Genomic DNA, 23,406 nt, shown 5'->3' on the forward strand with positions numbered 1-23,406 from the left:
CTTCTCTTTTCTCTTCTTTATTTTACTTCTCTTTCTTTTCTTTCACACCAGAGCACTGATCAGCTCTGGTTTATGGTGGTGAAGAGGATTGAACCTAGGACCTTAGAGCCTCAGGCATGCAAGTCTCTTTGCATAACCATTATGCTATCTGCCATGGCCTATGGCCCCTTTTTCTTTAAGACACACATAGAGAGATACCACAGCACCTGCCTTGCATGGTCCCCCAGGCCATAAACCATTATGCTTTGAATCTGCTGCTCAATCTCCTACATATCTCTCTTCACCTGGGAGATGTATAAAGGGATTATGGGCTGATTTAGAGATGTCTTGCACTTGTCAAAGCATCCATGACTCCTTCTGTTACTCTGGGAAATGTGCCAAGCTTATTTCTAGAATGCTCTTTTTACATCCTGTTTTGGGAACATATAGACGTAAGTATGGGGAGAGATACTCCATCCTTGAAGAAGATTTCACTCTTGACCAAATTATTTCTACCCATAATCTTGGACAGTTTGGGAAAACAGCATCCATATTGCTACTTCCTGACTACATCTGAGTAGATAGACACTATTTCTAGAGGCAGAAATGGAGCAAAGAAGCAAGTTCATCTATTGAGGTTATGTGACATATTGGCATGGAAGTTATGTGCCTATGGAATGAGGAACAAAGAGTAGGAGGCTCCATATTTCAGGCAAACATACAATCCTGGAATGAGAGTTGTTAGTATTTTCTGTTTATTTATTTATTTTTAGGCTAATTATCTGTTTCTTGTTCTCACATGTAGAAATGTTTTCCTGTTACAATTTTAGATACTTCAAAACAATCTACCAAATATATGCCTCCAGTACAACCTGGGGGTTCATTAGAATAATTAATTATAGTGGTTAATAAATATTTTGAAATCCTTTTATTAAAGGGGTCATGTAAGTCTAAAGTACTAGTATAATCAAGCCTAATCAGGTCAGTGATTTAAAGAGAGGCCTTTAAATCATATATAAAGCTCCTCCAACAATCAGTGGTGCAGGGTGAAGGTAGGAAAAGGCAGGTGAGTTGTTTAAAGAACTGCACAACAGCAGAGCCACACTGATGTTTGCTCAGGTGGAAGCTGGATGCCTAAGTGATCTACTCACTGATGGCTTCACAAATTATCAACTTTATGTTATAGGACAAAGGCCATGACTTTGTGAAAGCCTGAGGTGAAGTTTGTAGATGAATACAGATAATCTACAGAAACAGACAGGGAATTTTCTCTGCAAGGCTACAAATCAGGTAAGTGCTAAGCTTCTACTATCTTTTTTTTTTTTGCCTCCAGGGTTATTGCTAGGGTTCAGTGCCTGCACCACAAATCCACTGCTCCTGGAGGCTTTTTTTTTTTTTACCCTTTTGTTGCCCTTGTTTTTTATCATTGCTGTGATTATTATTGTTATTGATGTTGTTGAATAGGACAGAAATTGAGAGAGGAAGGGGAGAGAAAGATAGACACCTGCAGACCTGCTTCACCGCTTGTGAAGTGACTCCCCTGCAGGTGGGGAGCCGGGGGCTTCAACTGGGATCCTTACGTCTGTCCTTGTGCTTTGTGCCACATGCGCTTAACCGCTGTGCTACCGTGTAACGTGCTAACCTTCTACTATCTTATAAAACATGTAATCTGCCTTTTGAATGAAATCAAGAACTGAGGGGATGGTAAAGTCAAGGAAAGAAGTGAACATAGTCAACTTCTAAGTTGTGATCTCAATGCTCCTCTCAATGCTTTCTTTATAATTTGGATAGGAAAATATATATATATATATATATATATATATATATATAAATATATATATATATATATATATATATATGACCACATTTGGAGATGGGAGTGTGTGTGTGTAGTAATATATGTAAGATGTTTATAGGATCACATACTATATCAATAAAATTAGATTAAAATGATTTGGGAGGTTATGCTTAGAAAAGAGTGAATCAATGAACCATGATATGATGGTGCTACATCTTGAAACTAGAAAAAGAGTCTTAAAGTGGAAATGATACAAAAATATAAAAATTAAGAAATAAGTAGTCACCCAGGATGCCAGAGTGGATAGGTTGCTGGGCTTTTAAGCATGAGATCCTGAGTAATCCCTGGCATCACACATGCCAAAGTGATGTTTTGGCTCCTCCCACCCCTCTCTTTTCCTCTCTCATAAATAAACTTTAAAAGAAAAGGAGTTTAGTGTGATTTCCACTTCATTAAATTTTTATTATATATATATATATATATATATATATATATATATATATATATATGTATATATTTGGATAGCGACTGCCAGAAATAGAGAGGGAAGGGGGTAATAGAGGAAGAGAGACACCTGCAATACTGCTTCACCACTTGCAGAGCTTTCACCCTGCAGGTGGAGGCTGGAGGTTCAAACCCAGGTCCTTGTGTCATTTCCACTTCAATATCCAAATACCAGAGTATTGGTCAGTTCAGTCTTATAGTAGTTTGGGGGGTTGAAGCTGGGACCTCTGGTGCCCAGGGCAAGAAATTCTTTTGCATAACCACTATGCTACCTTCCCTACCCTTCCTTAATTTTTTAAACCAATTTCTTTTGCTAATCATAACAGGTGCTGTAGAATAAGACTCATCACCATGATATCGTCTATCCTGTTTTTGGGACTTACTGCCATCATTGGTAAGTCATCAACTGACATTTAGTATTGTTTGGAGATGTTTAGAAAAACATCCAGCACAGTTATAACTCAAAAAAAAAAAAAAAAAAAAGAGCAATGATCACAAGTAATGGAGGAGTGGGTTCTTTATATGACCACTAGTTAGCCCCTTATTCTGTAATGGAAAGTGTGTTAGGGGCCGGTGGTGGCACACTTGGTTGAGCGCACATATTATAGTGTGCAAGAATCTGGGTTCAAGCCCCTGGTCCCCACATGTAGAGGGAAAACTTTACAAGTGGTAAAGCAGGTCTGCAAGTGTCTTATCTTTCTCTTTCCCTCTCTGTCTTCCCCTCCTCTCTCGATTTCTCTCTGTTCTACCAACAACAATAACAATAGCAATAACAACAAGGGCAACAAAAATGGGGGGAAATGACATGCAGGAGCAATGGATTCATAGTGCAGACACCAAATCCCAGCAATAACCCTGGAGGCTAAATAAATAAATAAATAAATAAATAAGTAAACTTTAAAAACTTAAAAAGAGGGGCCAGGTGGTGGCACACCTGGTTGAGCACACATGTTACAGTGCACAAGGACCCAGGTTCAAGCCCCCAGCCCCTACCTGCAGGTGGGGAAGCTTCACGAGTGATGAAGCAGTGCTTCACATGTCTCTCTGTCTTTCTCTCTATATATCTCTCCTTCCCTCTCGATTTCTCACTGTCTCTGTCCCATAAATAAAGATAATAAAAAAAAATGAAAAGAGAGAGAGAGAGAGAGCTTGCCAAACAGGTGAAAATATTATGAGTGGGAATTTATGGATCAGTGTCTCAGGAGACATATGGAAAGAAAATACCAGTATCAGACAGTCAGTAAGAGATAGAAAAAGATACCAGCCTGGGGATAATTTAGTTGGAAGAGTTCACATCTAATCAGGGTGGTGAGACCAGAAAGGCTGTTTTATGGTGCTTGGTTAAAAAATATATATTTCTTGGAAGCAACCCAGGTGTCCAACAACAGATGAATGACTGAGCAAGTTGTGGTCTATATACACAATGGAATACTACTCAGCTGTAAAAAATGGTGACTTCACCGTTTTCAGCCGATCTTGGATGGACCTTGAAAAATTCATGTTAAGTGAAATAAGTCAGAAAAAGAAGGATGAATATGGGATGATCTCACTCCCAGGCAGAAGTTGAAAAACAAGATCAGAAAACACAAGTAGAACCTGAAATGGAATTGGCATATTGCACCAAAGTAAAAGACTCTGGGGTGGGTGGGTGGGGAGTATACATGTCCATGAAGGATTATAGATGACATAGTGGGGCTTGTATTGTTAAATGGGAAAATGGGGAATGTTATGCATGTACAAACTATTGTATTTATTGTTGAATGTAAAACATTAATTCCCCAATAAATAAATAAATTTAAATATATATATATATATTTATTTATTTATTTATTGCCACCAGGGTTATTGCTGGGGCTCAGTGCTGGCACTATAAATCCACAGCTCCCAGTAACTGTATCTTTATTTTTTTATATTATACTTGATAGAAGAGAGAGAAATTGAGAGGGGAGGCGAGACAGAGAGAGAGAGCAGGAAAAAATAGACACCTGCAGACTTGCTTCACTCCTTGCGAAGTGTCTCCCCCCCACCCCATGCAGAAAAACAAATGCTCAGACCTAGGTCCTTGTGCATGGTAATGTGTACGCTTAACTAGGTGTGCCATCACCTGGTCCCTTGCTTAAACTTTCTTTTAATTGCCAACTGGACTATTGCTGGGATGTGGTGCCAGTACTACGAACCCACTGCTCAGTGGCCATTTTTTTCTTCTTTCCTAATGTTTTTATTAGATAGGACAAAGGGAAGCTGAGAGAGAATGGGGAGATGGAAAGAGAGGAAGAGAAAGATAGACACCTGCAGACCCCCTGCAGCTGGATAGCAAGGGCTTGAACTTGGTCCTTATGCTCAGTAATATGTGTGATTTACTGGGTATGCTTACTGCCTGGCCTCCATGCTTGATTTTTTAAAAATATTTTTTAAGTTTTTTTATATTTATTTTTCCTTGTGTTGCCCTTGTTGTTTTTTATTGTTGTTGTTGATGTCATCGTTGTTGGATAGGACAGAGAGAAATGGAGAGAGGAGGGGGAAGACAGAGAGGGGGAGAGAAAGATAGACACCTGCAGATCTGTTTCATCGCCTTTGAAGTGATTCCCCTGCAGGTGGGGAGCCGGGGGCTTGAACCGGGGATTTACTTGATTTTTAATTAAGAGAGAGAGAGGGACCAGGAATTAACTCATCCAGAAGAGCTTGCATCTTACCATGCATGGGGTCCTGGGTTTAAGTTCCACCACAATATGGAAGCACCAGGGACTGCACTAGTGAGTTCCACAAGGGGCTGGGGAGATAGTATGATGGACTAAGACTCTGAGGGCCCAGAGTCCCCTGCACTACCATAAACCAATCCTGAGCAGTGTTCAGGACTGGACTGCACCAATGAGCTCCATGGATGGTGGAATGGTGCTGAGTCATCTCCTCTCTCAGCCTCTCTTTCCTCTCTTCAAACAAACAAACCAACAAAAAAAGAAAATCAATGGGTGCTGGGGCAGTGAAATAGCTCACTTAGATAATGTGCTGCTTTGCTGTGTATGAAACCCAAGTTTGAGCTCAGCCCCTACTACATTGAAGGAAGCTTCAGTATTGTAATCTCTCTCTCTCCCTCCCACCCTCCTTCTCTTTCTCTAAGAAAAGATATAGTGAGGAAGGGAGGGAGGGAGGGAGGGAAGGAGAGAGAGAGAGAGAGAGAGAGAAAGAGAAAGGAAGGAAGAGAGAAAGAAAAGGGGCCAAGTGGTGGTGCGCTTTTTTGAGCACACATGTTGCAATGCACGAGGACCAGGGTTCAAGCCCCTGGTCCCCACCTGCAGGGAGAAAGCTTTGCGAGTGGTGAAGCAGTGTTGCAGGTGTCTCTCTGTCTGTTTCACTCTCTATCACCTCCTTCCCTCACAATTTCTGGCTGTCTCTATCCAATAAGTAAATAAACACCATTTAAAAACTTAGAGAGAAAGAGAATAAATAGGTCCCAGGAAATCTCTCACACAGGAACCCTGAGTTCATTCTCTAGTTTTACATTAAAAAGAAAGAATAGGGGGATAGATAGCATAGTGGTTATGCAAAGAGGTTCTCATGCCTCAGGCTCTATAGTCCCAGGTTCAATCCCCTGTACCACCATAAACCAGAGCTGAACAGTGCTGTGGTAAAAAATACAAAAAAAAAAAAAAAAAAAGAAGAAGAAGAAAGGAAAGAAAAGAAAAGAAAGAAAGAAAGAAAGAAAGAAAGAAAGAAAGAAAGAAAGAAAGAAAGAGGGGTGGGGATAGATAGCATAATGGTTATGCAAACAGATTCTCATGCCTGGGGCTCCAAAGTCCCAGGTTCAATCCCCCATACTACCATAAGCCAGAGTTGAGCAGTGCTCTGGTTAAAAGAAAAACAAAGAGAAGACCTTACTGGATAGAGGGATGATTTTAGTAAAAGCACAGAGACCAGAAATGTATGCAAAGTGTTTGCAGGTCAGTGTGACTTGAGTAAGTGAGATTTCTGATAGAATGAAAAGGTAACCAGATGAGCGTGTTAAGGGGCCTTGAAGAATAAGAAAACACTGGGGGCTGGGAGGTGGTGCAGCAAGGTAAGCACACATGGCACAAAGCGCAAGGACTGGCTTAAAGATCCTAGTTTGAGCCCCTGGCTCCCCACCTGTAGGAGGATCACTTCACAAGTGGTGAAGCAGGTTTGCAGTTGCCTATCTTTCTCTCCTCTTCTCTGTCTTCCCCTCCTCTCTTGATTTCTCTCTGTCCTATCCAACAACGACAGCTATAACAACTACAAGGGCAACGAAATAGGAAAAATATCCTCCAGGAGCAGTGGATTTGTAGTACAGGTACTGGGCCCTGGTCATAACCCTAGAGGCAAAAATAAAATAAAATAAAGTAAAATAAAATAGAAACAATAAAACACAAAATCTGGCCTACTAAAATGAAAAGCTACGGGGGGGGGGGGGATAGTATAATGGCTATGCAAAAATACCTTGATGTCTGAGGCTCCAAAAAACCCCAAATTCAATCCCCTGATCCACCATAAGCCAAAGCTCAAAGCTCTGGTGGAAAAGAAGAAAGAAAGAAAGAAAGAAAGAAAGAAAGAAAGAAAGAAAGAAAGAAAGAAAGGTCATTGTAAATAGTGCCTTAGTTGCCTTCATTAGTATAGTGATAACTGAGAAGAACATGTTTCTAAATTTTTTTTAATTCCAGGGGTGAGAAGATAGCAAACATGGTAAGAGTATGCACTTTTTCATGCATAAAGACCCAGGTCCCAGTTCCCAACCACTACATGGGAGCACCAAGCAAAGGGAGAGTTCACTAGTGGAACAGTGCTGGGTTGTCGCTCCTGCTTGGTCTCTCAGCCTATATATGTCTTTTAAAAAGTCTGCCAGGGGGAGTCGGGCTGTAGTGCAGTGGGCTAAGCGCAGGTGACGCAAAGCACAAGAACCGGCATAAGGATCCCGGTTCGAACCCTGGCTCCCCACCTGCAGGGGAGTCGCTTCACAGGCGGTGAAGCAGGTCTGCTTTATCTTTCTCTCCTCCTCTCTGTCTTCCCCTCCCTCTCTCCATTTCTCTCTGTCCTATCCAACAACGACAACAATAAAACAACAAGGGCAACAAAAGGGAATAAATAAATAAAATAAATATTTTTTAAAAATTATAAAAAAAAAAGTCTGCCAGGGGGAGTTGGGCGGTAGCGCAGCAGGTTAAGCACACGTGGACCAGCATAAGGATCTGGTTCGAGCCCCGGCTACCCACCTGCAGGGGAGTTGCTTCACAAGCGGTGAAGCAGGTCTGCAGGTGTCTATCTTTCTTTCCCTCTCTGTCTTCCCCTCCTCTCTCCATTTCTCTCTGTCCTATCCACAGACAACAATAACAACAGTAATAACAACATTAAAACAAGAGCAACAAAAGGGAATAAATAAATGAATATCTTAAAAATTAAAAAAAAAAACCAAGATAAAAAGAAAAGTCTTCCAGAAGTTGTGGAATTTTGCAAGTTTGAAGGCTCAATTAAAAAAAATAAAGTTAGGCAGGGGTAGATAGCATGATGGCTATGCAAACAGACTCTCATGCCTGAGGCTCCAAGGTCCCAGGTTCAATTCCCTGTACTGCCATAAGCCAGAGCTGAGCAGTGCTCTGGTAAATAAATAAATAAAGTTTCCGGTTCGAACCCCGGCTCCCCACCTTCAGGGGAGTCGCTTCACAGGCGGTGAAGCAGGTCTGCAGGTGTCTATCTTTCTCTCCTCCTCTCTGTCTTCCCCTCCCTCTCTCCATTTCTCTCTGTCCTATCCAACAACAACAACAACAATAATAACTACAACAATAAAAAATAAATAAATAAATAAATAAAGTTTAATTCTAAAATTGAGAAAGTGATATCACTGCAAGCTAGTAATTCCTAGGTACGTATGCTCAAAGGCAGTGGAACACAGTTTTATTTTTTTTCCTTTCTTTAATTGCCAGCTGGAGTCAGGGATATATAGCTAGTAGGTTAATTATGAACTACTATACTAGTTGTGTTAACTGCAAGTTGACTATAATTAAGAAGGATGCTTGTGTTTTAGATGCCAATACAAGTAGTATAAGGTCCATGATCATAGTCCAATTCCCTTAATGTAATGGTTCCCAAACTAATGATAGGAGTCATTTGGGTACTCTTGGCATTTGATCTAAAGATTCTGGTTCAGTAGACGTGTGTGAAGAGTCCAGGTGCATGTACTTTTGGTAGGCTTCCTAATCACTGTGATAACTATGATCTGTGATTCACACATAGAATTTAAAAAAGGCTGTTTTCCCCGTAAATAGCAACACCAGTCCCAGTAATTTAGATAGCTTTTCCTTCTCATTCATTCATGTATCCACTATTCCCCATTCAACAAATATTTATTGATTGTCCTCTTTTATAAGATTTATTTATTTATTTATTTGTAAACCAGAGCACTTCTCAGTTCTGGCTTATCCTGGTGCAGGGGATTGAACCTGGGACTTCAGAGCCTCAGGCATGAGAGTCTCTTTGCATAACCATTATGCTATCTTCCCCACCCTTGATTGTCCTCTTTGTGATAAATTTTTCTAGAAACTGAAAAGGATAAAGCAGAGAAAAGGTTATTCAAATGAGAGGACAGGAACAAACAAAGGAGTGAGCAAGGAAGGAAGAACAAGTGGTTATCAGGTGGTGAATAAGTAAGATAGATAAAAATTTAAATGATTTAAGGTAATGGGAGACAAGGAATAAGATAGGAAACTTTTGTCTCTTTAATTCTTCTAGCATTTGCCCTTTTTCCGTAGCCAGTCAACAGCATCAGGTTGAGCCTGATGTAAAGTTTCGAGACCTCTGAATCTGGAGAGGTGGCAGTCGTTGACTATGTGGGTCATAGTCTGTCTGTAGCCGCAGGGGCAGTTCGGGTCGTCTCTGGCTCCCCAGCGATGGAACATAGCAGCGCACCGGCCATGGCCTGTTCGATAGCGATTGAGGAGGACCCAATCATAACGTGCTAGGTCAAAGCCAGGTTGACGCTTGCAGGGGTCTGTGATGAGGTGTTTGTTCTTTACCTCAGCTGACTGCCAACTCTGTTTCCAAGAGACTGGGACAGAGAAGTTCAGTGTAGGCGCAGGGGACCAGATTGGGTGACTAGACGTCAAGCGTTGGACAGGGTGGACGAAGATATCCGCGTATATTGGCAGGTCCGGTAGAGCGTAGACGTGGGAAATGAACTTAGATGATGCCGCATCCCGACGAATATCTGGCGGGGCGATGTTGTTAAGAACTGGCAGCCATGGAACCGGGGTGGAACGGATGGTTCCAGAAATTATCCTCATGGAGGAATATAATTTGGAATCGACCAAGTGGACATGGGGGCTACGGAACCATACTGGGGCACAGTATTCTGCAGTGGAATAGCATATTGCCAGAGATGATGATCGTAGTGAGGAAGCACTCGCGCCCCATGAGGAGCTGGCCAGTCTTGCAATGATGTTATTCCTCGTGCCCACCTTTGCTGCAGTTTTTATGAGATGTTCGTGAAATGACAGGATGCGCTCGAGAGTAACACCAAGATAGACTGGCTGGGCTTCATGCCGGATTCTCGTATCGCCAAGCTGCACATTAAGCTCACGCGAGGCCGAGGCATGGTGTAGATGGAAACACTCACGAAAGATATGTCTCTTTAATATCAGTAGGTAAGAAAAGCCCTCTTAAAAGAAAACTTTGGGGCAGGGGTAGATAGCATAATGGTTATGCAAAGAGACTCTCATGCCTGAGGCTTTAAAATCCCAAATTCAATCCCCTGCACCACCATAAATCAGAGCTGAGCAGTGCTCTGGTAAAAAAAAAAAAAAAAAAAAAAAAAACTTTGTGGGGGCCAGGTGATGCACAGCAGATTAAGCGCATGTGGTGCAAAGCCCAAGAACCGGCATAAGGATCCCTGTTCGAGTCCCCAGCTCCCCACCTGCAGGGGAGTTGCTTCATGAGCGGGTGAAGCAGGTCTGCAGGTGTCTATCTTTATCTCCCCCTCTCTGTCTTCCCCTCCTCTCTCCATTTCTCTCTGTTCTATCCAACAATAACGACAGCAATAACAATAATGATAAACAACAAGGGCAACAAAAGGAAAAAAACATGCCCTACAAGAGCAGTGGATTCATAGTGCAAGCACTGAGCCCCAGCAATAACCCTGGAGGCAAAAAGAAAAGAAAAGAAAAGAAAACTTTGTGGGTTGTGGTATACGCAGATGAGTAATCACATTTCCATATACAAGGACTTGGGTTCATCTTTGTGTTGTTTCTTTTAAAAATATAAGAAAATCCTACACACGCACATCTTCATATGCTCTTCCTTCCTTCAATAAAAAGTGTCTATGTCATGCCTGAGGCACTGAAGTCCCAAATTCAGTCCCTGCACCACCATAAACCAGAGCTGAGCAGTGCTCTGGTAAAAAAAAAAAAAAAAAAGAGTATGAGTCTATAAATACTGTTGTGTACCTGGAAATAATTTTATAGAAGCATACTAGAGTAGTTCCTATTTCCTTCTGTACAACTACATAGTACTCTGTTGTGTGGATGTATCTTTGATTTGTAAATCAGTTCCTATAATAATGGTATTTGGACTGAGGAGATAACACTAATGATTATGCAAATTTTAATTAATTAATTAATTAATTTGAAAAAGGAGATGTTAACAAAACCGTAGGATAGGAGGGGTACAACTCCACACAATTCCCACCACCAGATCTCTATATCCCATCCCCTCCCCTGATAGCTTTCCCATTCTTTTTTTTTTTTACTTTTGATATTAGTATTATTTTTTTAATTTCTTCATTTGGGAATTAATGTTTTACATTTGACAGTGAATACAATAGTTTGTACATGTATAACATTTTCCACATAACAGTACAACCCCCACTAGGTCCTCTGTCATCCTTCTTGGACCTGTATTCTCGCCCCCCACCCCATCCCAGAGTCTTTTACTTTGGTGCAATATGCCAATTCCAGTTCGGGTTCTACTTGTGTTTGCTCTTCGGATCTTGTTTTTCAACTTCTTCCTGAGAGTGAGATCATCCGTATTCATCCTTCTGTTTCTGACTTATTTCACATAATATGATTTTTTCCAAGGTTGGCTGAAAACGGTGAAGTCACTGTTTTTAATAGCTGAGTAGTATTCCATTGTGTATATATACCACAACTTGCTCAGCCATTCATCTGTTGTTGGACACCTGGGGGCTTTCCCATTTTTTATCCCTCTGGGAGTATGGACCCAAGGTCATTGTGGGTTGCAGAAGGTGGAAGGTCTGGCTTCTGTAATTGCTTCCCTGCTGAACATGGGCGTTGACTGGTCAATCCATGCCTCTCAGTCTGCCTCTCTCTTTCCCTAGTAGGGTGAGTCTCTGTCAAAGTGGAGCTCCAGGACACACTGGTGGGGTTGCCTGTCCAGGGAAATCTGGTCAGCATCATGCTGGCATCAGGAACCTGGTGGCTGAAAAGAGGAGTTACAAAGCCAAACAAATTGTTGAGCAATTATGGGCCTAAAGGCTGGAATAGTGCAGATGAAGTTTTGGGGGTGCAGACTATTGTATACTTTTGCTTTCAGGTATATATTTTGCCCTAGTTTATGGATACATGTGAACGTATGCTCTATCTCAGGGGACCTGGTCTATATCTAGGTTTTGGGACTTTGTTAGGAAGTGAACCACCTGGAATGGAATTTGAGAATACTATGAAAGGAAAGGTCTCACTGGAGTAATGAAGCTGAAAGGTTGTCATTCCACACCTGAAGTCTCTAGACACAGTCTGAAGTGAAGCATGCTGAGGTGGCACTCATTGCATTGATTAGGTTGTGATCAGCGGATGCAATATTATTTGATATTAAATGAGAGAAGCATGCAGAAAAGTGGGCCCCACCCTAAGGTTCCAGGACTGGGGGAAATATAGGCTCTATAGAGGAAATGTGAGGTTCCTGCTGTCTTAGAGTTCAAGAAGACAATGGATAGTTATTATCACATTATTTGGTAATTGGGTTAACTTTGAAAAGTCCCTTTGTTAGGATTTGCTGTATAATACCCAACATCTTGTATATAGTTGTGTCACCGGTTGCTTCTGTTCTCCCTGGTCTAGGCTTTTGAGAGAGTCAGCATATCAAAGACTCAGCCTATGTATTAAAAAGACTCAGTCTGTGCTTTAAAAAGTTCAAGACATACAATCAATTTTTCCCCCTCTCATATTAATTAACTAGTGATTTATATGACTACACTTTAATAGGAGTGTACATAAACACCATTCCCACCACCAAAAGACTGTGTCTCATCCCACCCCCACACCCCTACCCTACTGCCGCCCCAGGAAGCCGAGTATCCACCCTCCCCCTCACCACAGGCTTTTTACTTTGGTGCTTTTACTTTAGTCAAATCCTGCTTTTAGTTTCCCTTTCTGTTCTTCTTTCTCAACTTCTGTTGATGACTGGAATCATCCTATACTCATCATTACAGCAACCTGAGCAATGTTTATCTATTCTGCTCTCCTAGGCACTTCTAGGGGCTTGTACCCTTTAACGCACTCAATGAACCCTCACTTACATCCTCGTCTATACCATGGCTGCTATGGTGACATCTTAACCATGGAGACCTCAGGGGCCCCCTGTGACATAACCAGGTTGATTAACTGTGGTAAGTGAAAAATAAACATCTGGTTTTCCCTCTTTCAGATGATTTCTTAAGAAATACCTTCATTTTGAAAGGACATAAGCATTACTAGAGTTATAAAATCAAAATTATAGATTTTAAGAACTCAGAATCTGGGCCGGGTGGTAGCACACCTGGTTGAACACACATGCTACAGTGAGCAAGGACCTAGGTTCAAGTCCCCAGTTCACACCTGCAGGGGGAAAGCTTTGAGAGTAGTAAAGCAGGACTGCAGGTGTCTCTTTGTCTATATCCCTCTCTATCTTCCCCATCCTTCTCAATTTCTGGCTGTCTCTAACTAATAAATAAATAAAGATAATTTTAAAAAAGAAAATTGAAAAAAAAAAAGAAAAGAACTCAGAATCGGACCAGTCTAACAAACTGCTTCTTTCCCTTTCCCTCATTCTTTCCAAACTTTGTCCTGTTGTGTTTCTTTCTACATATTGAAATAACTGCTGAAACAAAGTGTTAAATCCTGATTTGGTCTTTTGTTTGTTACGTATTTACTTCATGTTACAATATCAGAAATTCAAGTAAGTCTTTTGCTATTCATACTTCCTCTCTTTTGTAATCCTATCTCAAGGTCTTCCTCATGACGGTATCCTAATAGTAGAAAGCATCTTTAAGGTCACATCTCACCCTACCTTCCCTTCCTTCCTTCCTTCCTTCCTTTCTTTCTCTTTTGCCTCCAGTTGCTGGGGCTTGGTGCCAGCAATATGAACCCACCACTTGTGATGGGGAAGGGGCTTTCTCTTCTTTTCCTTTTTTTCTTTTTCATTTGCTAGGACAGAAAGAAATTGAGAGGGAAGGAGTAGAGAGACACCTGCAGGCCTGCTTCACCACTCCTGACTTGTTCCCCTTGCACTTGGGGAGCAGGGACTCAAACCTGGGTCTTTGGGGATATTCTTTTGCATAGTACTATGTGTGCTTAACCGGGTATTACACTGCCCAGCACTCTCATTCTAATTTATAGATTAGAAAACTGAAGCTCAATGTGGAGGGGCTTTAGAAGACCCAGAGAAATTCAAACTTGGGCGGGCTAACAACTAGTTCAAGAGCTTCCCCAGTGCATTAAAATGACAGAAAGTGGGGGTCGGGCGGTGGCGCAGTGGGTTAAGCGCATGTGGCGCTAAGCGCAGGGACCGGCGTAAGGATCCCGGTTCGAGCCCCCGGCTCCCCACCTGCAGGGGAGTCGCTTCACAGGCGGTGAAGCAGGTCTGCAGGTGTCTATCTTTCTCTCCCCTTCTCTGTCTTCCCCATCTCTCTCCATTTCTCTCTGTCCTATCCAACAACGAATAGCGTCAACAAGAGCAATAATGATAACCACAACGAGGCTACAACAAGAGCAACAAAAGGGGGGAAAAAATGGCCTCCAGGAGCGGTGGATTCATGGTGCAGGCACCGAGCCCAGCAATAACCCTGGAGGAGAAAAAAACAAAAAGGAAAAAAAAAAAATGACAGAAAGAATGAGAAGAAATGGCACTTGAGTTTATGGACCTTTCTGGGTCTATGCAGAGATCAAAAGGCTGTCTTGAATTTTTTGTCCCAGACTGGGTGTTGGTGCATCTGGTTGAGCACAGCTGTTACAATGTACAAGGATCTAGGCTTGAGGCCCAGTCCCTACCTGCAGGGGGAATGCTTTGCAAGTGGTGAAGCAGTGTTGCAGGTGTTGTTCTGTCTCTCCTCTATCACCCCCTTCCCTCTCTATTTCTCGCCGTCTCTATCCAGTAAATAAAATAAAAGATAATGATAAAAATAAAAAAAGAAGTTATTGTCCCTAACTATGGGCCATAGTTATGTTAGCTCGGTCACTTGACTAAGTTATTAATCTATAAAAAAATAATAAAATAAAAGCTTTGCTGAAACTTCTGAAGAGGAAACAGATTCTTTTTTTTTTTTATTTGATTTAGGAATTCGTGGTTCTGAAATGTTTGCTGAGATGGATTTGAGGGCCATTAAGCCTTATCAGACTCTGATCAAAGAAGTTGGACTAAGGTATTGTGTGGACCCTGCTCTCATTGCTGCTATCATCTCCAGAGAAAGCCATGGAGGAACTGTCTTACAAAATGGCTGGGACCATAAAGGACATAGATTTGGCTTGATGCAGGTATTTAGCAATGAACTATCAATCAGTTATTTTTTCCTTTCAGAATCTCAACCCAAAATTGAGATCCATTTACAGTACTCCCAAACTTCAAAATACCTTGGCATTATTTTTTTTTAAATCTAAGCATGGTTTTCAACTATATATATTTAGGACCAGAGCACTACTTAGCTCTGGTTTATTATGGTGGGGGACCTTTAAAGCTACAAGCATTAAAAGTTTTTGCATAACCATTATGCTATCTCCCCAACCCTCAAGTATTTACTTTTTAGTAAGAATTATTTAGCCCCATCTGCAGGGATGGAATTGCTCCACAAGCAGTGAAGCAGGTCTACAAGGATCTATCTTTCTATCCCTTTGTCTCTCTCTCTTTTAAGATTTTATTTATTAATTAATGAGAAAGATAGGAGGAGAGAGAGAAAGAACCGGAAATCACTTTCATACATGTGCTACTGGAGACTGAACTCGGGACCTCATGCTTGAGAGTCCAATGCTTTATCTACTCTACCACTTCCAGGACCACCTCTCCCCCTCTTTACTCCCCCCTCGCCTCTCAATTTCTCTCTGTCCTAGCCAATGAAAAAAACTTATTGGAGGAAGGCCAGGTGGTAGCGCAGTGGGTTAAGTGCACATGGTGCAAAGCACAAGGACCAGCATAAGGATGCCAGTTCAAGCCCCTGGCTCCCCACCTGCCATGGGGGTTGCTTCACAAGCGGTGAAGCATGTCTGCAGGTGTCTATCTGCCTCTCCTCCTCTTGTCTTCCCCTCCTCTCTCAATTTCTCTCTATCCTATCCAACAACAATAACAATAGCTATAACAACAATAACAATAAAAACAACAACAACAAGGACAACAAAGATGGGAAAAATGGCCTCCAGGAGCAGAGGATTCCTGGTGCAGGCACTGAGCCCCAGCAGTAGCCCTGGAGGCAAAAATATATATATTGGAGGCTGGGCAGTGTCGCACCTGGTTGAGAGCACATGTTACAATGCACAAGGACCTGGGTTCAAGCCCCCAGGCCCCACCTGAAGGGGGAAAATTTTGCAAGTGGTGAAGCAGGGCTGCAAGTGTTTGTCTCTTTCCTTCTCTATCTCCCCTTCCCTCTCAATTTCTGATGGTCTATCCAATAAATAAATAAAGATAATAAAATTTAAAAAATTATTTAGGGCATCAGAGTTGAATGATGTGTAGAGGTTCAGCCTGCCTTTTGACCATCTGTGTATCCATGACCTGAGAATGTTTTTCATCTTTGTAAAATGGGGTATTAATCCCAACTTTCCAGAGCTGTCTTAAGAATTATATAATAGGCATGTAAAGCACTTAGTACCATAACCGGCACTTGGTAAACTCTCAGTAAGTAACACCAATGTTACTTTAAAATTTACATATATATATATTTTTTTTTCCACTGGAGCACTGCTTATCTCTGGTTTATGGGGGTGCTGGAAATTGAACCTGGGAAACTGGACTCTCAGGCACTGAAGTCTTTTTGCATAATAATTATGCTGTTTCCCTAGCCCTTTAAATTTTATTTTATTTTTATTTCATTGGGACTCAGTACCTGCAAGATAAATTCACCACTCCTAGCAGCCATTTTTTCTTTTCCTTTCTTTTTTAATTTGATAGGGACAGAGAGAAATGGTTGGGGGGGGAGTCAGGGAAAGAGACAGAGATACCTGCAGTACTGCTTCACTGATCATGAAGTCCCCCCACCAAACATACAGGTGGGGACCAGGGGCTTGAACCTGGGTCCTTGAGCATGGTAATGCGTGTACCCAACTAGGTATAGCACCACATGTGCACCCCGTTACTTTTTAAACAGGACACAGCTTAAATATCAGTGGTGTGAAGTGAAGAAAGCAGGAGCAAGAGAGCTAGACTAAGTTTGAAATTAGACTACTTGACCAATCCAACCTAACTTGTGAAATTCTATCAGTTCAGAGGGTGGTGCATCAGATGATGTGCTGGATGCTCAGCTATGAGGTCCTGAGTTTTTTTCCTAGTCCCATGTGCCAGAGTAGTGCTCTGGTCCTCCTTCCCTCTTCTTCTCATAAACAATTAAATCCAAAGGAGGAAAAAAAAACTTATTTAGTTAATTTTTGTTAGAGAGGGAAAGGTCAGAGCATCACTTAGCCCTGTACATGCAGGGCCTGAGATTGAATCTGGACCTCATACATGTGAATCCTGTGCGTAAAGGTGATTTATCTCCTAGGCCCAAGCATAATTTGTACTGAGATTTCTGTAACATATCTGTGATATTCCCTTCAAGGGTTATCAGTTATTGGCTATCTCCCTCAAAGTATTTAATACATTCATAACTATAATTCATAATAAGCAATATGCAATACACTTAAATTAAGAAAATTTATAAATGAGACCATCATAGGTATGTCCCTGTGGTTCATAAAGTAGAAAAAGACCTCCCATGTAGATCAAAACAATATAATTAAGCCCTACTAAACCAATTTAATCTTTAGGCAAATTGAACAGAGGGCATCAAAATCTCAAATATTTTCTTTCAGTCTCTCTTTTAAAATACCTATAGAAACCCTTCCTAGGTAGAAACAAAATTTAAATTTTTATTGCAAATGTTTACCCTTTGAATGCTAATTATTTCTTTCATAGCAACTACTCCATTCATGTATGCATATCTATCTGAAAGTTGCCTAAACTGTGTATGCCACATTTAATTTTCCCAAAGTTTACTTTGTTTCTCTGAGTCTCTTTCTGCAAGAATTGTAGAACTGATTCTACTGGGGGGAGGAGGACAGAAGGGAGGTGGGTGAGGCCAGTACCTGTGAACTTAAATACAAGGGGAGAAGGCAGGAACCACCAAAAAATGTATTCTTCACCCAGATGCTGATGGTGTTATCTGGATTTTCTAGATTGATAAACAAACCCATAAACCTGTTGGTGCCTGGGACAGCAAGGAACACCTTTTGCAGGGTGTTGGGATTCTAACAGACAGGATTAAGATGATCCAGAAAAAATTCCCTACATGGAATGTGTCTCAACACCTCAAAGGTAGGTCATATTTGTAGTGCTTTGTTTCAAAGAGCAGTGAGTGAGACTCCTTGAGACCAGATGTGCTCTGGACCTCCCTGGGAAGTTCCAGTAGGTTAGCAATGGGTCTGGGTAGGGCTGTCAAAAACTAGATTCAGGCTCTTTAAACCAGAGTTATTTTAAATGTATCTTTCTTCTTGAACTTCCACTTTCCATTCTGCCAAATAGTAAGATACTTATTACATCTCTCATTGGCAAGTGAGATATTGGGCGATGCCTTGATAGTTAATGCAGTAATTTAAAATAATATTTTTTTCTGAATTAGAGAAATTTATAACTACTTTCTGAATGTTTGAACAAATCATATTGTTAGCACTCTCAGTGATATCAGGGCTTCTTTTAAAATTTTTTTTATTTATTTGTTATTGGATAGAGACAGAGAGAAATTAAGAGAGAAGGGGGAGATAGAGAGGAAGAGAGACAGAGAGACGCCTGAAGACCTGCTTCACCGCCTGTGAAGCAGCTCCCCTGTAGGTGGGGATCCGGGGCTCATACTGGGATCCTAACCCATCCTTGCGCTTTATACCACGTGTGCTTAACCCGCTGTGCTACCGCCCAACTCTGACATCAGGGCTTCTTATACTATCATGTGTCTGAAAGCATCTCTCTGCTTGAGTGATCACAGGGCCTCTCAAGTTCAGCTTCTCCCAGAATTAACTTACTAGCTTTCTACTATAAATTTAGTCTTTCTTCTGCATTTTTTTTTTTTGTTTCTGTGAAAAGAGCTGTAATTTACCCAGTCATCTAAGTCAGTGAACCAAATGGTATTCTCAGGTGTTCTGTTTCCTTCTTTCTGCCTCTCTTTCTTTTGAAAAGAAAAGGCCTGGGGGTTGGACTTGGACCTAGATCATACACAAGGCAAAATAGAGCACTATCCAAGTGAGCTATTTCACCAGCCCTGTTTCCTTCTTTCTCTACATTCAAATACACTGATTCTTAACAGGTTTTCTTGCTATAGACTTATGGTATGTATTTAATGCTAGCCAGCTACACTTTTATGTTCTTAATTTAGAAAAAAACAGTTTTTGAGGGTTGGGCAGTAGCTCAGCAGGTTAAGTACATATGGTGCGAAGCACAAAGACCAGCTTAAGGATCCAGATTGGAGCCCCCAGCTCCCCACCTGCAGGGGGGTCACTTCACAAGTGATGAAGCAGGTCTGCAGTTGTCTATCTTTCTCTCCCCCTTTCTGTCTTCCCCTCCTCTTTCCATTTCTCTCTGTCCTATCCAACAACAACAACAATAACAAGAGCAACAAGGGCAACAAAAATGGGGAAAAAATAGCCTCCAGGAGCAGTGGATTCGCAGTGCCAGCACCGAGCCCCAGCAATAACCCAGGAAGCAGAAAAAAAAAAAAAATCACATCAGAAAAAAGTTTTCTTCTTCAAGGTCTTTGAAGGCAGAGCAGGGATCAGGAATATTTTTCTCACATTCAGACATTAAAGGCACACATTTTGTTTTGTTTTACTTTGTTTTACATATAAATACCTATCAAAAACAAAATTCTAGAATACAACATATATGCTTTCATATGCTTATTAATGTATACCACTATGAAGAACTGATTCTATCTTCAGTTCCTTATGCACCATGCAGGCACTATGGCACCCACCCTAAAGCACTTACTTTTTTTTTTTTAACCAGAGCACTGCTCAGCTCTGGCTTATGGTGGTGCAAGGGACTGAACCTGGGCCTTTGGAGCCTCAGGCATGAGAGTCTTTTTGCATAACTATTATGCTACCTACCCCTGCCCAACGCTTATCAAACTGTATGAGTGGGTGAGTGAATAAAAGAATGACTAAAAGGATGATGCTACAAGTATCCTCAGACTACAGATATACTGGGGGTATAATTTTGCCAGTCCTGGAATATATAGAAATCAAATATAATTTCTGTAGCAGGAGATAAAAGTCTTTTTAAAATATTTAGTTTATTATATTTAATAATATATATATATATTTTTTTTACCAAAGCACTGCTCAGCTCAACTCATGGTGGTGTTGGGGATTGAAGATTTAAGTATTTATAAGAGGAGAAAAATGAGAGCAATCTGTGATTTTAGTCTCAGTGATTCTTGTGTAGCAGTTCCTTTTAGTGGGAGAAAAAGGGTGAGGAGAATTTGAGACTGTCAGCTTCAGATTTACCTCAGGGACTGCCATCCCAGGAATGCTCATGGGTCTTCAAAGTTTTTGTTGTATTCAGACTACTGCATAGTTTTGGCTTAGGGTGGTGCTAAGGTTTGAACCTGGGAGTTCAGAGCCTAAGATATGAAAGTCTTTTATATGACCATTATTCTGTCTCTTCAGCAATAAAAGTTATCCCAATTTTAACCTCTATGTTTTATTTCAGGTGGTCTCTCAGCCTTTAAGTCAGGAACTGATGCCATTATCACCCCCATGGACATAGACTCTGATTTTGTTGATGATCTTCTCGCCCGAGCTAAATTCTATAAAAGACATGGCTTCTAGGCTGTGTGAATGGGTCAGGTTGACAAGTGCTCAAATGGCCCCTGTTTGCGGGTTTGACACAGATATATTATATTCAACACTGGCAAAGGGACAACTGCAATTATGACAGAAAAATGTATTTACTGATTATCTTTTTTTTTTTTGCCACCAGATTTATTGTTAGGGCTCAGTGTCTGCTATTACCAGTGTCCTGTTTTGCTTTGTTTTGTTTTTCTTATAGAGACAGAGAGAAATAGGGAGGGAAAGAGAGAAAGAGACATACCTGCTTTACTGCACCACTGCTCATAAAACTTCTACCATGGAACTATGGACCAGGAGCTTGAACCCATGTCCTCATGAATGTAGTGTGTGTGCTCTACTGGGTATGCCACTGGTCAACTTTGAATAATTTTCTCTTTTTTTTTACATTTTTTATTATCTTTATTTTATTTACTGGATAGAGACAGTCAGAAATCAAGAGGGAAGGAGGAGATAGAGGCAGAAAGAGACAGAGAGACACCTGCAGACCTGTTTCACCACTCGAAAAGCCTTCCTCCTGCAGGTGGGGCCTGGGGGCTTGAACCAAGGTCCTTGTATATTGTAACTTGTGTGCTCAACCAGGTGCACCACCACCCTGCCCCCCTTGACTAATTTTCTTAATGCAAGCACATAAGCATAGAAAAGAAAAGTCTAGGGGCCAGGTGGTGGCGCACCTGGTTGAGCACACATTTTTTTCTTTTTATTCTTTTTTTTTTTTTTTTTTTTAGGACAGAGAGAAATGGAGAGGAGGGGAAGACAGAGAGGAGGAGAGAAAGATAGACACCTGCAGACCTGCTTCACCGCCTGTGAAGCGATTCCCCTGCAGGTGGGGAGCCGGGGTTCGAACCGGGTTGAGCACACATATTACAGTGCACAAGGACCTGGGTTCGAACCCCCATCCCCCACCTGCAGGGGGAAAGCTTTGTGAGTGGTAAAGCAGTGGTGCAGGTGTCTCTCTGTCTCTCTCCCTGTCTAACTCCCCTCCTCCTCTAAATTTCTGGCTGTCTCTATCCAATAAATATAATAAATTTTTTTTAAAACAAGAAAAAGAAAAATCTATCTGACCCAAAGTATGTTTCCTATGAAATATACATAAATACACACATAATTAGTTGGCAGTAAATGTAATTATTATGGTAAGTGATGTCAATACATTCTAGTGAGGCCTTATTTAGGCCACAATTTTAAGGTCCACCTAGCTCCCTTTTTTATCAAAACTTTTAATAAGGACAGAGCTGACTTGATGAGCCTTTGTCCTTCCCCAGTATCTACTCAAGCCATGGGGTATAGCATATAAGAGCTATATAACTCATAAATCAGTAAACCCATGAAACAATGTAGAAGCTAAGGATGAAACTATAGTTCCATGAGTAATTGAGAATTGATTGTAATACTGCTGATTTTCCTCAAGTGATCAAGTATACCCCATCCCTAAGACCTGTTGCTCCTGTGTCTTCTTTCCTATTTGCTGAGTGTTCAAGACTGGATTCTCTTCCATTTTCTGTAGCTGCTTCCACACACTTTTACAAGAGGACCTCTTCACAAATTGTGACCGAAGACAAGAATACAGGGTCCAAACTGCTTTTGGTTCTTTGATTACTTCCAAGCAAAAGTAGTCAATACTGGAAAATTTAAACAGTAATAAAAAAATCATTGAACAGCAATCAGAAGACTTATAACACCAAGGTGAAAGTCAAAGATATGAAGAGAAACCAGAAAGCCTTGAGGTCTGGGTAGAAGGAACCAGTCAGCCACTACACTAGTGAATTATCAGCAAAATGAAATGTTCATTTTGTTCAAGAATAATGTCTTCTGGTCTTTTCCATACTACTATGTACTAGATGAGTACTTCATCTAATCACCAACTCCTTATTGGCTCTTTTACAACAATACTGTATGTGAAGATGAGATTATTTCTGAGAGTTTGAAACATTTATAATCTAAATCTAGTATTCACTTCACGACCTGTGTACCAACGGAAGTCCTATAGGAAAATTCATACTGAAGATGTTTTAGATAAGTTCCCTCCACCAAAGCAAACCCTGAGACAAATTTCAAGTGCAAGTAGTTTGAGAGGTGCAGAGAACACTGATAGGAAGGAGCCCAGTGATATATATGTGGGGGTTGGGCGGTAGGTCAGAGGGTTAAGAGCACGTGGCGCAAAGCAAGGACAGGCCTAAGGATCCAGGTTGGAGCGCCCACCTGCGGGGGTGTAGGGGTAGCATCACGGGAGGTGAAGCAGGTCTGCAGGTGTCTTTCTCTCCCCCTCTCTGTCTCCCTTCCTCTATTTCTCTCTGTCCTATCCAACAGCGACAACAATAATAAAAATAACGAGGGCAACAAAATGGGAAAAATAGCCTCCAGGAGAAGTGGATTCATAGTGCAAGCACCGAGCCCCAGCAATAACCCGGGAGGCAAAAAAAAAAAAAAAAAAGAAGAAGAAGAAGAAGATATATGTGTGTCAGCAAATAAGCAACACTTTTTTTTTTTTGCTGTAGGCACAGTGATGCAGATAATGGCAATTGTAAATCAACTATGAACCCTGAAACATCTGGAGATACGGAAAGGCCATTAATAACAGCTGCTTCACAAGGATTAGATATGCCTGGAAGTAGGAAATATCCCTGCAACTGTTTGCTTTCTTTCCTAACCTGATAATATGTAAGGACAATTCCTCATTATGCTTTGTGAATTTCATACAAGCTTAGTTATAATTTATTAGAATTTCTAATTATATATAGTGGTAACTGATTCCAAGGATTTATGGAGACTCGTTTATAAGATATTAGACTCATATGTGATTTCATTGAATATATTCTTTCAGTCAAATATATGCAT

General features: G+C 41.1%; 1 protein-coding gene and 1 long non-coding RNA gene across 3 annotated transcripts; one reads left to right on the forward strand and one right to left on the reverse strand.

Moving 5' to 3' along the window:
• Positions 1-1,057: 1,057 nt before the first annotated feature.
• On the forward strand, positions 1,058-20,854 carry LYG2 (lysozyme g2). Of its 2 annotated transcripts, XM_060187468.1 has the most exons (6): positions 1,060-1,269; positions 2,608-2,675; positions 12,762-12,902; positions 14,828-15,024; positions 17,908-18,046; positions 20,432-20,854. In XM_060187468.1, exons 2-6 carry the CDS (start codon positions 2,633-2,635, stop codon positions 20,548-20,550), a joined length of 639 nt encoding a protein of 212 aa, XP_060043451.1. In that variant the 5' UTR covers positions 1,060-1,269; positions 2,608-2,632; the 3' UTR covers positions 20,551-20,854. The 2 variants fall into 2 exon arrangements, with proteins under 2 accessions (XP_007521940.2, XP_060043451.1); XM_007521878.2 differs by lacking the exon at positions 2,608-2,675 and having other exon boundaries at positions 1,058-1,269.
• LOC132537501 (uncharacterized) lies at positions 20,682-21,772 on the reverse strand. The gene is made up of 2 exons (XR_009548958.1): positions 21,416-21,772; positions 20,682-21,242 (listed from the first exon to the last, which is right to left on the reverse strand). It is a non-coding gene; the product is annotated as an uncharacterized LOC132537501 (long non-coding RNA).
• Positions 21,773-23,406: the final 1,634 nt, after the last annotated feature.

Source organism: Erinaceus europaeus, chromosome 3 (assembly GCF_950295315.1).
Source record: "Erinaceus europaeus chromosome 3, mEriEur2.1, whole genome shotgun sequence".
Taxonomy (NCBI): Eukaryota; Metazoa; Chordata; class Mammalia; order Eulipotyphla; family Erinaceidae; genus Erinaceus; species Erinaceus europaeus.

Coding starts and splice junctions, on each gene's coding strand:
- LYG2 (XM_060187468.1), top strand. CDS start 2,633: ATGATATCGTCTATCCTGTTTTTGGGACTTACTGCCATCATTG. Junction 2,676..12,761: donor GGGACTTACTGCCATCATTG/GTAAGTCATCAA, acceptor CTGCTCTCCTAG/GCACTTCTAGGGGCTTGTAC. Junction 18,047..20,431: donor TGTGTCTCAACACCTCAAAG/GTAGGTCATATT, acceptor GTTTTATTTCAG/GTGGTCTCTCAGCCTTTAAG.